We start from the raw sequence: 15,214 nt of genomic DNA, 5'->3' as shown, positions 1-15,214 counted from the left end.
TATATAATATAAACATACTAGGGCTGGTATTCAATCTGAATTGGCTGTAGGTTTGCTAGATTCTGATGAGGACTTTAGATTCTTATAGCACTTCCTTTTTTATTTTCTTTTAACTGTAAATAATTATATGTTATATAAACAATCCCCATCAGTTATCTCAAAAAGCAAAACACATGAGTCAGTTCTCTAATGACTATTTGAGAGTAATGGGCACTATTTTCTAATTTTACCCTGAACAGATCAATCTCTATTAACATCCTTAGCCTAGAGGCACTACTCATTTGCATCCCACCGTTTGTGTGCGTGTGTGTGGGTGTGGGGGTGTGGGGGTGTGTGGGCGGTGCGTGGTGGGGGTGGGGGCACTGGTCTTCGTTTATTCCTCCTTACAAAGAAGTAAAAAAATAGTCAAAAATCAATAACTCATACAAAGTGATAAATCTGAGAAGTTCCTATTATAAGCACAAGTTTCACAGATCTTTTGCGACAGTGATGTTGATCATTTCAGTTATCTTTTTATTAAAATTATGTAATCTGTGTTACAGTGTGGTGTATAATGAAAATACAATAAAATGTTCCACGGTGCAACCAACAGAAGTTTCCATTACTGAGTTCTATCACTATTGGTCGGGCCACATTAGAGATTTGATTATGTTCATCTCTAACAGCCAGTATAACTCCACAGAGGTTGGTCATGGTGAATTATGATTGCAATGTTAAAGATCAATTTGGACCACTGGACAAAAGGACAAATGCCCTCAAGCCAGAAGCTGACTTAACAGACAAAAATCATAGATAAAGAAAATTTTGATTCATAAATCACAAAACAAATAACTAAAACTTTAGATAAACATTAGCTCTTTTATCATAGTCTTCATGAACATAGTTGAATAGGTGTAAATGTTTTCTTTTAGTTCTACATAATGAGGTTGTAATAAATCTACTCAGAATTCTGAATTTGTTAAAATCTTAAAATAGAATCTTGTTCCTTCAGTTGCCGTGATTTGTGCTCAATTTAAAATAATGGGGCATACTTGTGGTTGTGATGGGCTACTTTATTGATTCAATGATGTTATCAGCCATTAATGCCCTTTCAGAATAATCAAAATCTTTGTATTATCTCCAAAGCTAAGAAAGTGCACACTATCTAAGCAATATAAAATGTAAGGGAATGCTATTATACTAAAGGTAAAAGTAGTTAGCTTGCAGCTTGTGCTTATTTATTTCAGGTTAATACGGTATTTTTTTTAGTATTACTTTTTTATTCATTTATTCAACTTTACCTATTTGGGAGCCTGGCAATGTCCACTGGGAGGTTGTAATTGATGGGGAAAAGAGCCCAGAGTTTTCCATGCTCACTAAATCCTTAGACCAGAGACGCCAAAATCCCAAAAGTAACGGGTAAGATATCCTTAAACTTTGCGCTCAGAAAAAAAATATAGCCCTCCAACTTATTCTTGTTTAAGTTGACTGTCCTTGGCTCAACACTGTTTGAGTGGAGACAAGTGACATATATTCACACTTTTTTCATATGTCTTTTCAGCTTGTCTTTTGGTATTTCAGTTAGCTGCAAATGTTTTGGTGAGCAGACCTGCACCAGTCAAGCAGCTACAAAAAGGTTTCTGTAAGCTGTGATAGAATTCCACTAAAATCCCCAAATCAGCAAAGAGCCAGAGGCTTTAAGAGGGCTGATACACACCAGAGAGCCTTCTAGTACTCTGTTCCTGAACACAAATACAAACACACTCAGATGCAAGAAAAACAAGGACATTGCCCCCAACGTAACTTCTTCTTTTTGTCTCCGATTACTGCATCAGTGCCTTAACCTATCTATCTCAGACCTTGCGTTTGCTCTACATTAATATGAATCCTGATAGGAGCAGGTGATCTGCATACCACACACACTTACAGTCACACCAAATAATACACGCATGCATGCATGCGCACACAGTTTTAAGTTCCTCAGCTCTAATCAGCTTACAGGCTTCAGACGTCATGGCCGCTTGGGATCAGGACCATGCTGCAAAAACATTCATCACATACTGTGGCATATATACTCCAACTACGTAATTAAATTCTGTTCATGCAGGTGAAACTTTGGATTATCTAGCTAATAGCATAGATAAGGCCAGATCTTGTGCCTCCACCACTGCTGTGTATATATTTAGCTGTGTTGTTAAAATACCAGCAAAGTCTAATATGTTTCTGTGTTACTTATTTTCTAAATACTAGCCAGATTGCTATAACCCACTTAAGGTTGGAACTGAGGATTTTTTTGTTTTAGGGCATTTTTTTTCAACTACACATGTCATGCTCCTGGGTCTTTAAGTTAATGTACTCTCAGGTTTTGTTAATTTAAATATCTTATGTTGTTTCTTGGTTTGTTTAGTCTGTATTTGGTGTGTATGTTTCTTTCATGTATTTATGTATTTTCTTTTTCTGTATTTTCTGCTAGTTTCATCCATTGTGCCTTGCTTTAGACAAGTCAAGTCATGTGGCTTTACTGTCATTTCAACCATGTGCAGTGGTACAGTACACAGTGAAGCGAGACAACATTCCTTAAAGACCATAGTGCTACATATTACATATAACAGACAATCAACACAGGGTTACATAAAGTGCACGTGTGCAAAAATTGTAAAAAAAAAAATTAATTTAATTTAATAAAAAAAAAAACACAAACAAATACACGGCAACACCAGACAGAACAGAATGATACAGACACAAGACAGTGCAGACATAAGACACTGCAGACACAACAGTGAATTAGAGAAGTGCAACAATTACAGTGTGTTGTGCAAAAGACTGAGCATTGTGCAACACATAACGTGATGTTTGAAGGTTTGCGTGCGTGCGTGTGTGCATGAAAATGTCCAGATAAGTGCTTGAGGTAGTGAGGTGTGTGTGTGTGTTTGCGTGTGTGTGTGTGTGTGTGTGTGTGTGTGTGTGTGTCAGACCAGTCACTGATTCTTTAGTAGTCTGGCGGCTTGGGGGAAGAAACTGTTTCGCAGTCTGGCAGTGAGGGCCCGAATGCTCCGGTACCACTTGCGAGAAGGCAGCAAGGTAAAAAAGTGTGTGAGGGATGTGTGGGGTCCTCCACATCGCTGGTGGCTTTGCAGATGCAGTGGATGCAATAGGTGTCTGTGATGGAGGGAAGAGTGGTTCCAATGATCTTCTCAGCTGTTCTCACTTTCACCATCCGTCTTGTGATCCAATACGGTGGAGTTACCATACCACACAGTGATGAAGCTGCTTAGGAAACTCTCGATAGTCTTTTCTCAGCTTCCACAGGAAGTAGAAACGCTGTTGGCCCTTCTTAGTTATGGAGCTGGTGTTTAGGGACCAGGAGAGGTTCTCCGTCAGGGAACACCAAGGAATTTGGTGCTCTTGCGACCTCCACAGAGGATCCATTAATGTTAAGTGGTCAGTGATCTCTCCGTGCTCTACACAGGTTGTTGACTCTGCATCAGTCCTTTAGCTATTGTACCTCCTCTCTGTATGCTGACTGTATGCTGACTCATTCTTGTTGATGAGACCCAAAACAGTCTTGTCGAACTTGATGATGTGGTTCGAGCTGTGCTTTGCTGCACAGTCGTGAGTCTGCAGAGTGAACAGGAGTGGGCTGAGCACACATCCCTGAGGGGCTCCAGTGCTCAGTGTGGCCCTCACTGTTTCTAGGACCCCCTTGCCGTCTGCTCTGAAGGCGGAGTCTCAAGAATTTAGCAGTTCACGCACCTCTGAAGTCATCCACAGTTTCTGGTTGGAGAATATTAGGATAGTCTTGGAGACAGTGACATCATCAATGCACTTACTGATGTAGCTGGTCACAGATGTGTTGATGTGGTGTTGCAGCCTCCCTAAACATGTCACAGTCAGTGTGTTCAAAACAGTCCTGAAGAGCAGAGAGAGCTCCTGCAGGCCAGGTTCTCACTTGTCTCAGAACTGGTTTGCAGCGTTTGATGGGCAATCTGTAAGCCAGAAATAGCATGACAGACAAGTGGTCTGAGTAACCAATGTGGGGGCAGCACTTTGCTTGGTACGCACTGGGAATATTTGTGTAAACATGATCCAGTGCGTTTGCCTTTCTCGTCACAAAGTCTACATAATGATGAAATTTCGGAAGCACTGACTTGAGATTTGCATGGTTGAAATCTCCAGCGATAATAAACGGTCCATTGGGGCTGGAGTTCTGCAGCTTGCTGATCACCCTATACAGCTCGCAGAGCGCCTCTTTAGTGTTAGTGCTGGGTGGGATGTATACTGCTGTAATGAGCACAGTAGTGAATTCCCAAGGTAAATAAAAAGGCCTGCATCTAACAGTGATAAACTCTACCAGCGATGAGCAGTAATTGGAAACTAGTACAGAGTTCTTGCGCCATTTCATGTTGATGTAGACACAGAAGCCACCACCGGGATTCTTACTGAACAGAGCTGCATTTCTATTGGCACGAAATAAGGTGAGTCCATGTAACTGATTATGATGCTTGTAATTTAGGAGTATTTGCCGTTAGTAAACATGAAGACCACTTGTTATGGTGTCCATGTGGCTCAGAAGTCCCAATGAAAAAGCCATAGAAAGCACTAAAACAACACCATTTTGGTCCGGAGTGGCCACTGCGTGCTATTGCTGCGCCGCTGTGGGAGAATAAGGTTTTACTTGATGGTACAGCCCTGGCCATATTTTGGATCACGGTGGCTAGATTTTGTTGTGTGTGTGTCCTCTGCCTTTTGGAGTCTCTGCAGGTCCTTCCTGATTGGAGAGCTGGCAGCTGCTGATTGGTTCTGTCATCTGATTCTGTGACTAATTGCTCTTCTGTGTGTATTTATAGTGCTGTGTTTCCCCGGGCAAGATACCAACCCCAAGTTGCTCTCCAATGTGTTTATCAGAGTGTGAATTTTAGACAGAAAGCACTTAAGCATAGAAAAAGTGGTTTTTTTTGAATGGGTGTGAATGGTTTCAATGAGACACGTTGTATGGAATGTATTTGAGTGCCTAGGTAAAGCAAAATAGCTCTATGTAATTTAATTAATGCTTCAATCGTAAATATGATATAAGGTTACAAATGATTAAGGCCTCTGACAGTGGACTCATCTCTGTGCTTGAGCTGATATACCTCATTGTTGACCATGATATTTTATTGCAACAATTAGAGCTTGTTGTAGATATTAAAGCTACTGCGCTGCAGTGGTTTGAATCATATGTACTTCCAATAGACTCCAATTTCTTCATGTAAATGAAGTGTCCTTTTCACACACTAAAATTAATTATGGAGTTCTACAGGGTTCCTGTAGACGTGGATGACATCTAATTTTCTGCTTCTAAGTTCAGATAAAACTAAGTTTATTGTATTGGGCCCTAAAAATCTTAGAAATATGGTGTCTAACGAGATGCTTGATCTGGATGGGATTACTTAGGCCTCCAGTAACACTGTGGGGAATCTTGAAGCCATTTTTTGACCAAGATATATCCTTCAATGTGCCTGTTAAAAATATATGTAGGGTGGCTTTCTTCCATATTCGCATACTCTTAAAATAGAAACAGCCTGTCTTAAGACTTTCTTTTTTGACAAAACTTAGTTAGGGCTGATCAGGTGACCCTGAATTAACATAACCTTTTATGCTATGTTAGGCTGCAGAATGCCTTGCCATTTGATGAACTCCATCTGCTTTTTTTGGGTCCTCAGCTTTACGATAAACTTAGTCTGCATTATCTGCAGACTGTAACAACACACTAAGAAAGCAATTAGGCATAGAAAAAAGTGTTTGTATGAATGTGAAAATGTCAAATTAGAAGTTATTTTTCAAATACAATCTCATACATGCAATTTGGTCTTGAGGTTTTTCTGTTGTTTATGTGGACATGCAAAACAAGTAAAAAAATCTAAAAAAAAAAAAAAAAAGGTGTGGATGTTTGCCAGTGAGTCTTGTTGTTAATTTGTGGCACACAGTGGCCACTAATGGTACTGCAGCAGAAAAAATACCTTGTTGCCAAAAAGGGAAAAGAAAAAAACCAGCACAGTTTGAAGGGCAAAATGATTTTTTTCAATGCATTCATATAAGTTCCATCTACTTTCTACAAATTATCCAAGCCTGATAATCAGATAATAAACATGCATGTACATATCTCCACCAGGAGGTAACCAGGACACAAATCAATGTTTTTCAGTAATTATCCTAACTTTAGAGTGATGTGTGAAGATCATCTAGATTGACATTTAATTTAAAGCTTCATGCTTCAAGCTTCACTTTCTTTACCGCTAAAAACTACTAAAGCATCCAGTCTGTCCAGCCCCTTGAGATCCGTGAAGCCCTTCACTTGAGGCAGTAATCCACAACGCAATGCAGAAAAAGCACCCTTTTCCTATTGCTACACACAGACTATGAGAGAAAACTATGTGGAAAAACAACCACACTAGGCTGTAGGGCGACCCAATTAATTAAATTAATTAAATTTAGCCTTCCCAAAATTAAATGAGTGAGCGATATGTAAAATAAATGAAAATACACTCTCTTTAAAATGCAAAGTAAAAGCAACTAGGCTCAGCTGCAGTGGAGGGGTGGAGCGGTGGGTTCAGGGGACAGTGCCAGGGAATGCTGGCCAGGACTGCTGATAGCCATCACTTTAACCATGTCTTCCCTATTTCAGCAGCTGCCAGGGCCCTGTGGGAGAGCTGGTGTTTGGAGGTGAAGGAAGTGGCTGGAAGCTGCAGAGAGGTCACAAAAGTGAAAAGCATCATGAATAAACACATACTTACCTTTCAAAACTGTGTATAGAGGGTCTTTTTATAACAGTGGTGCCAAAACCTGGGCTGTGGTATGGTGGACCTGTGACTGGCCCAGCCAATTGAGGTGCTGGCCCTGATGGTGGTTGAGCTGGTGGCCATGCATTGGGAGCAGGTGGTGGTGCATCATTGGCAATTAGAACAGCTACAAGTCCAGTCAAAGAGCCACATAAAGGAGTTGGAGAGTGGTTGCTCTGCTTGTTCCTCAATGACACCACTAGAGTTGATGGGGAAAGGAGATGATCTTCAGGCTTTCTCAGATTTCTTTCAGGCCACAGCAGAAAGACCTGAGAAAAAGTAAAGGCTGAGACTACTCCCGGTGCCCAGGCGGTGACTCTCAACTTAGAGAAGATGGCCGTTGGCTGGTAGTGGACCAATTAGGCCTCGCACCACCAAATCAGCGAGTGGGGCTCCTCGCAGATACTGCAGAGTGGGTCCACTGCCACTGACTGGGCAGGCTAGATGTTGTTGTGACCCTGCCCAAGGATCACCTTTCAGCACAGCTGAGGGAGGTGGTGGGAGTCACAACATCGGCTGGAATCCGCCCAGTTCTCCGAGGAGGAGGAGACAGAAGGGCCTTCTCTGGAAGCTCTGTCAGCTCCAGCTATCTAGTCCACAGGAGATTCCCACTAAAGTAGTTTGGTGACGACACTTCTATAGTTATCATTTGACTAAGTGATAAAAACTGATCACACACGGATCAAAAGTACACTGACGTTATTCTATGAATATGGGATAAGAGGTCATATGGGTTATGACAAAACTTTGGAGCAAATAATGGTCCAATTTTATTGGCCAGCCATTTGGGGAATTCTAAAAGTGTCTTTGTGCTTAACTATTAATTAAGGTTCTGTTTGAGGGCATCAGCTTGGACCTCATATGTCATTTAACCGAGGTGCATAGGGATATATCTTCTTTCTGGTAGATTATGGAATGCAATATCAATTCAGTTCAATTCAGTTTTATTTATGTAGCGCCAAATCACAACAATATTATGAAGGCTATCCCGAAACAGTGCCGCTGCACACCATTTCTGTAAAGAGTGTGGCACAGGCACTGTTTCAGGAAATCTCCCGAGTCGGCATCTTGAAAGAGATACTGACTGACCAGAGCTCATTATTCATGTCTCACACACTAAAAGAACTGTGTAAATTACTCTGTAATAAATCTGTTCAAACCAGCTTCTACTATCCACAGAGGAAACCATTCTTGCCTCCCTCCATTGTAATGGCAATCTCACACAGGCCTAGAGAGCGGATGTTGCTGCAGCGTTTTGCAGATGTGTTCTCCCCCTTATACCAATGTCAGAGAGCAACATTTTGTAACACATCCTGGCATAAACTAAACACAAAAGAAAATTTGTTCAGAAGGAATTAGTAGAAATGCTGAACATGGGAGTTAGAGTCACACAGTGTCCATGTAACCCCATTGTTCTTGTAGTACAGAAGATGGGTCTATTTTCTGGAGAACTGATTGATCAAGAGGTGGTGATTTCATTACCTGTTGATCTTTTCATCTCTGGTCTGGATTAGTGACAAATCAAAGTCTGGCATAGCCGAAGGTGAAGAGCCTGCCCCTCAAAGCAGATCACCATACTTCAAAATACTTCATATTTAGCATTAATAATAACCAAAAATAAATCATATGCATGCTGAAGAGTTGTATGCACCGGAAAGCTACACTAACTTACTCAACTGGTTGAAAAGACATCACAAACTGCAGTATAATGAATGTATGAACGCCAAGTGCAATGATTTCTAATGTTAATCGCCCAGTATCAGCTCACAGCTAATGAATTTCAGCCTTTACAGCAAGCCAGCATATCCATCCAGCTTGATAGGCAGAAAAACAATCAATCTCATTACATTTGTGAAAATGATGTTGTACCATCCAATAAACACAGTGGTTAACAAATGCTTCAGGAAAACTTACCAAATGAAAGAGATGTTATCCCCTATACCTACCATGATTTTCCAACCTCCAGACTTCACAGGAGAACACTATAATATTTCCGGGGTGATGTTCAGTGCGTTTTGACCTTCAAACTTGGTGTGTATTTTGGCATCCAAAGAGTTTGATTTTCCTAGTATTTCACAGGCTTGTCTAAATGCTTCAATATAGTTTTTCTTCAGGAATGGAGTCTTGCATGGTGAGCATGCATACAGACCATGGCAGTTGAGTGTATTGCTCATTGTTTTCTTTGAAACAATTGTACCTGCTGATTCCAGGTCTTTTTGTAGCTCTCCACAAGTGGTCCTTGGCTCTTGGAAAGCTCTTCTAATAATTATTTTACTCCTCTGCCTTTTCCTAGGGTGAGGAAATCTTGCTTAAATCAGTTGGGACAGAACCAGCTGGTATTAATATTCATTAAGTAGCAGGATTGCTTTCTAATTACTGAGAGTTCAGCTGGTGTAATGACTTTCCAAGCCTTTTTGCATCTCCATTTCTATGTGCATGTCTATGTGTCATTTATCATAGTTACTCATAACTTATGAGTACTAATGACAAATAACACAGCTACACAGTGCAGGTAAACAGCTGTAAATGGCACAGGGAGAAAATGTATGGACATCTATGGTTTGATTTCTTTGCATGTGTGTACTGGATGGGTTGTTACTGACATCTGGTGAAAATTTTAAGTCAGTAACACATTGGTGACATGTTCAGTTTTACTCCCTGTTTATATGAATGTATAATAATAATAATAATGGATTGGATTTATATAGCGCTTTTCAAGGCACCCAAAGCGCTTTACAATGCCACTATTCATTCACTCTCGCATTCACACACTGGTGGATATGATGAACTGACTGTGAAACACAAGACTCTTTCACCCATTCACTTATTTCTATGTCAAAGTAATTTCTGTCCAACAGTCACACACACTCACACTCTGATGAATGCAGTGGAGCAACTCAGTATCTTGCCTAGTGATACTTTTGCATGAACTTGTTTTCTGATCTTTTGTGCATAGTGGTTATATGTTGCAGTTTAATTACTGTTATTATTAGTTATACAATAATTGTAATTATTATATAATTACTGGATGACAGAGTAAATTAAGTATGTCAATCTTAAAAAATCACAAGGTAAAAAGGCAAACAGTCACTTTTATTTAACACTTATGGATACTTTTATGAAAAACTTTTGATTTCTAACCTGTAGGATCGGCATGCTCACGACACTCTTCACCATCCTCTTCATTATTATAGTGCTCGTCTTTGTTATAATATCCTCGATGTGAGTGTTCTCGCTGGTTATGGTGATCATAGTGTGTATGTCGTGAATCACGGTTGGCATCGCTGGCATAGGAGTGATGTCTGCGCCTTTTCCGCCGGTGGGAAACTGGAACACCGATGTAGAATGGCTGGGCCTCTGAGATGGAGAGAGAAACATTTCATTTGGATCTGATCAATGCAGTCAGAGCTTGAGGGGTGCTCTGAAAATGGGAACGTATTCTAAAAACTTCTGACTGGTTTCAGCATTATGCAGCATCTAACAGGTTTTAAAAATCAGATGTCATAGTACATGAAATGTATATGTTTTTCAATTTGTGCTCTGCCCTCCTAGAAACACAGTTCACAAGTAGATGTATTTAGTCTGGGAATACCACCTAGATGAGTTTTTTCTGGGTTTTTTAATTAAGTGGAGCTATGTTGTCAAGGATAATAGAGCAAAATCTGTTAGAGAGTAATAAAATGTTCAACGTAATTGTAGAAGGTAAGGATGTCACCTATGCTTGACAAATTTCTGAAGACACTGGAGAAACATTTAGCAGTAACTGGAGTGACAGAAGAAACAGGGGATAGTGGCAGGAAGAGGGTGAGGAAGCATGTACCTTTTGTGTTTCTCCAAAACAAAGGTTTATAGTTCAGGGCAAGGGTTGGGATCATCATTGAAGATGACTTAGACCTCAGAGTTTAAAAAAAATCAGGGCACTTCCTCAGTTTTCTCTCACATGGCAAAACTTTTTTTCAGTTAGTGTTTTTTCTTACTCACCATCATCATCATCATAGTGCCTATGACCCCTACTTCTTCCCTGTTGCCATTCATGGTGATCCATCCTGGAACAGAAACAAGATGACAGAAGATTACCTTGGAAATACGAATACTGAGAAAAAGCACCAGGTGGCAATTCCCTATGTGTTTGTTTTTTCCATCAACGTTTTATTCAAACTGAAAGTTTGAAGTTATAAAGAACATGTCTGCTTCCCAATCCCAAACTTGAAACTGGATCCAGTGGGGAGGGGCCTGGTACCTGTAAGTTCTGCTTCCATGGTCCTTTTGGAACGTCCAAGAATCACAACAATCTTGCACTCTTACAGAGAAGTGCTCTATTGGGATGCTGGGGTACTATGAGGTCTTTAAGATGTAATGGGCTTGGTCACACAGTACTCAAGGTGCTGTTGGCAAAACGTTAGAGAGGAAATGACAAGTGAACCCCTATGAGCACTTTGCGACAGTAGGAAGGAAAAATTCCCAGTAGAATCAGGCCATCAATGCCAGATGGCTGCTAGTTTTGCGCACCATTCAAAGCTCTTCAGGTTAAAAGCCAACCTTGTGTAACCCTTGTGGTGTCCTCGGATCAAAAATGGTCCCAAGGTGAATGGCAAACAAGCATATGGGAATCCCGAGGACACCACAGGATCAGACCTGCAGCCCTACCAGTCCAGGCTACACTTGACACTGCAGTAAGATCTTGTAAAAGGCAGTAACAAATTCTGTACTAAGATCTAGCAGATGAGTCCATTGTCTGAACTTCATTGCCTTTTCTGTGCTATGATCGGTAGGAACTTATGAATGAATCTCTTCATCATTTCCTCTGTAAAAGATCCCAACTTTTTTTTTGCAAATAATTCTCGATTGCAAGTTATTTACAATATCATCATAAGTCACCTACCCTCTAAAGGTGGGACAACAGATATCAGTGGCAAATAAACATTTGGTTTACCAGCTTTATAAACTATTTATATGAGCTATTTTGGTTGCAATGTTATGAAATTGAGTTTTCTATGAAGTGCTTACATATTAAAATATTTACAATGTACAATATTACAATGTTTAATAAAAACATTTCCTATTACATATATAAAAACACTAAGTTTTAACCCATACAAGTATTAATCATTATTTCAGCATTATGTGCATTGACAATGTTCTGTCAGTTTATTACTGCAAAAAATACAAAAACATAAAAAATAAAAATCCTAGATGCCCAGACGTATCATTGCTTTTAGTACATGGTGAAGCTATCACTGGGTGTCTCTTTCCACTGATGACATAAGTTTGTCTTTCTAAAGCTATTGCTTTAGGCTGTTTTCTAGGCTGATCAATACATGTCATTTGTGATTACTTACCACTTACTGAAGCCTGACCACTGACTGTGAAGGACAGTCACATGAGTGGATTCATGCACACACACACACACAAGCTTGTTAGTAATATGTGCATACGGTGAACACCGCAATTAGGTTACAGTAAATAGCTGAATTGTGTTATCTGTGCATTATCACTGTCACATAATCAAATTAAAACACAAATGTCAGGTTGGAGTCATCCTATTTGGGCTGTCCTTTTGGCATCTGTCCTGATTTGAAGACTCAAGTGTTGCATATTTTAAGGCTGGGCTGAGTCACAGTTCTCTGCCAGATTGTGCCAACATTGTGATTGCCAGGCCTTCTTTGTTACCTGTTTGAATTTGTGCTCTTCTTTGTTTAACCCAGATTCTTGGTCATCCCTCCAGTTATTTCTTCAGAATTCTAGAAACCATTTTCTCTGGAGCTCAGTTTACTAGGTGACTGTGAACTCCTTCAGCCACTTTTGAGCTCCAGTCTATCTTCCCTGTTACCGGCAGATGAAAGGACTTATCTGTTCACAACCTTTTCGCCCATTCTCCACCCATATGTTTTTGTTGAGTGTTTGCCAGGAGGACCAAGTGCTCCTCCTGAGCTTACTTTGTGACACCAAGACTCGATCTACAATAACCTCATCTTGACCTCTGTCAACACTATCTCACTTCCCTGTCAGAGATCCTGGTTATGTTCCTGTAGTGAAGCCACTCACCCGTTAGCCAAACATGAGTTGAAATGTTCTTGCCGCTTCAAATTTGCCTACCTTTCAAAATTATTTTAAAGCAGCTAATGGTTGCCAGAGTTTACTCCTTGAATCAATTTTAAACCAAAGTATGAATCTGTTTAGCAGATTACATGTTTGGGAAAAACGAAACAGTTGTAAATAACTTTGACTTTATTACTTCATAAAGGTAATATCACTTTGTGTTCATGTTGGGATGCTTTGATTAGAGACATTTGAAGGTTTGATTAGACTAGAATCCCTGAAAATAGCAATGCTAGGGTGTGGTTCAAAGAGGCTTGTCTTCAAAAATTACATGTACTCTATTCAGTTCAAATTCATTTTATTTATATAGTGTCACAACAACAGTTGCCTCAAGGTGCTTAATATTATAAGGTAAAGGACCCACAATAATACTGAGAAACCCCAACAAACAGACAACCCCCTATAAGCAAGCACTTTAGCAAACTTGGGAAGGCAAAACTCCCTTTTAAAAAAAAGACATTTCTGGCAAAACCAGGCTCAGGGACAAGCAACCATCTGCTGTGACCGGCTGGGGGTAAGATCGTATGTTTATGTAAATAAAATAACACATTTAGGCTATTTCAATGAAAATGTGTTTCCACATACTCTTAATATACATGAACACCAATAACCACAGAAATTCCAGTTAAGCCAGCAATTAAGATATTTTCTGCCAGATTTAAAGTAGGCACCCCAAGTTCTACTGCTGCATCCTTGACCTTATGTACAGCTCATACATGCAGCCTCTAATTCCATTTTTCTTACACAGGCTTTTTATTTTGCACAGTATTACATCAAATTAATTTCACTGATGCTTTTGTCTAGTCATGGGTACAGTTATGAATTGAAAATGCAAAACTGTGCATTATTTTCTTGAGATAAGCTCATGATTGAGAGAACCATTGGGTTGAGATAAGCTCAACCATGCCAGTGGTTGCCAATGGTTGAACTTATCCTAAGCAACATGCACTTACCATCAATCTTTTCGTTTGTACCCTCACACTGTAATTTCCATTGGGAAGCAACTGGTAAAAGGTAAATAAATATTAGGTTATGCAAATGCTGTGCAAAATAAAGTACCAAATTTTATGAGTTTTACGAGTTTTCCAGTTACTCATTACAAGTCTTAACTTAACAAATTGTGTAGTACAATAACAAACTTATGATTCTATAGACAGAGACAACATGCAACTTGTCACAGGATTTATATGGGACTGAGTTAATTTAAAACAGTTTTCCACAGAATCTGCATTTGTAGCGTTAGATTTAACACATATAGATTTATTTGTTTTTTTGTTCTTTTGCTGCAGATGTAGCAGAACCAGAGCTATCATTTTAATGCTCAAAAACCTGGCAGTTACATTGTTTTTCAATGCAATCCATTTATTCAGCTGTATAGATGCAGGAGAAATTTGCTACTGGTAGCTTAGAGCCAAAAACAAAACACTTCTGTATCTCTAGCCTAGAGCTAATAGCTAAAAATGTTCACTGAGCTTTAAAGGTTACAGAGAAAAGCTCTACAACCCGTTTAACTCCTTTTTTCGGTTGAATTTCTTTAAAGTTTAACTAAGTAATCATCTAAAAAAAAAGGCTAAGCAGTAGAAAAAACAAATAAGCATTCACAATAATTCTTTTGCTTTCTTCTTAAAACTGACAGCTGTCTACTAAACCCTAAACGATTTGTAATTTATGTTCAAGCTACTTAAGATGGAATATAAAATGTTTTATTATTCTAAAGAGGTAAATATCAAAATATCAATTTAATAGCAAAATACACTGACAAATATGAAAACCATCTAGATAAAGATGGTGTTTTAATGTTCTCTTACCTGATGTGACAGAAGCTGAATCTGAGATTGCCCGTGAAGAGAAATTTATATTGCCTTTTGTAAGGAAGAGTAACAAACTACAAGATGCCAAAAATTTTCAGTCCTATTCTCTATAGAGCCTGTCAAGGAAAATGCTGCAACTACACCCAACCAGACTGTAAATGAATGTACAGATGATCTAAGTATTGACTATTACATGTGACTCGAGTGTGTGTATGTGTTTGTGTGTGTGTGTTTGAACGAGTGCACACCCAATAAGATTAGAGCAGGGGTAGGCAACCTTTCTGATGGCGAGTGCCATTTAAAATTTCCTCAGAGGTCAGTGTGCCATATGATTGCATTAACAATAAATTTAATAACACTCTATATTAACAGTTACACACTGTATAGAACAACTTTCTAGAATTATAGTTGTTCGCAGATGTTGGCAGCTATCAGCGAATAGTTATCAGCTATTTTGAAACAAAAAAAGACACTTTTTATCCATAACAGCAAATGAACTGTACAACA

General features: G+C 39.4%; 1 protein-coding gene across 10 annotated transcripts in view; it reads right to left on the bottom strand.

Annotated features, from left to right (window-relative positions):
- The window catches only part of slc4a5b (solute carrier family 4 member 5b), a 61,681-nt gene extending 46,484 nt beyond the window's left edge, over positions 1-15,197 (bottom strand). For 9 of the 10 annotated variants that reach the window (XR_006054701.1, XR_006054702.1, XM_042223503.1 and 6 more), the window contains exons 1-3: positions 14,705-15,197; positions 10,779-10,843; positions 9,939-10,154 (exon numbers count right to left, since the gene is read on the bottom strand). Coding sequence is in view for 8 of the 10 variants with exons in the window: in XM_042223503.1 (XP_042079437.1) it covers positions 9,939-10,154; positions 10,779-10,842 (280 nt within the window). In the remaining 2 variants the exon portion in view is untranslated. Of the gene's footprint in view, positions 1-1,280; positions 1,985-9,938; positions 10,155-10,778; positions 10,844-14,704 lie in introns of those variants that run through there. The other variant, XM_042223507.1, reaches the window with a different exon arrangement.
- Positions 15,198-15,214: the final 17 nt, after the last annotated feature.

This window comes from Haplochromis burtoni, unplaced genomic scaffold (genome assembly GCF_018398535.1).
Source record: "Haplochromis burtoni strain Fernald_Lab_line unplaced genomic scaffold, NCSU_Asbu1 Contig_113, whole genome shotgun sequence".
Lineage (NCBI taxonomy): Eukaryota > Metazoa > Chordata > Actinopteri > Cichliformes > Cichlidae > Haplochromis > Haplochromis burtoni.
This window is presented reverse-complemented; position numbering and strand designations above follow the sequence as displayed.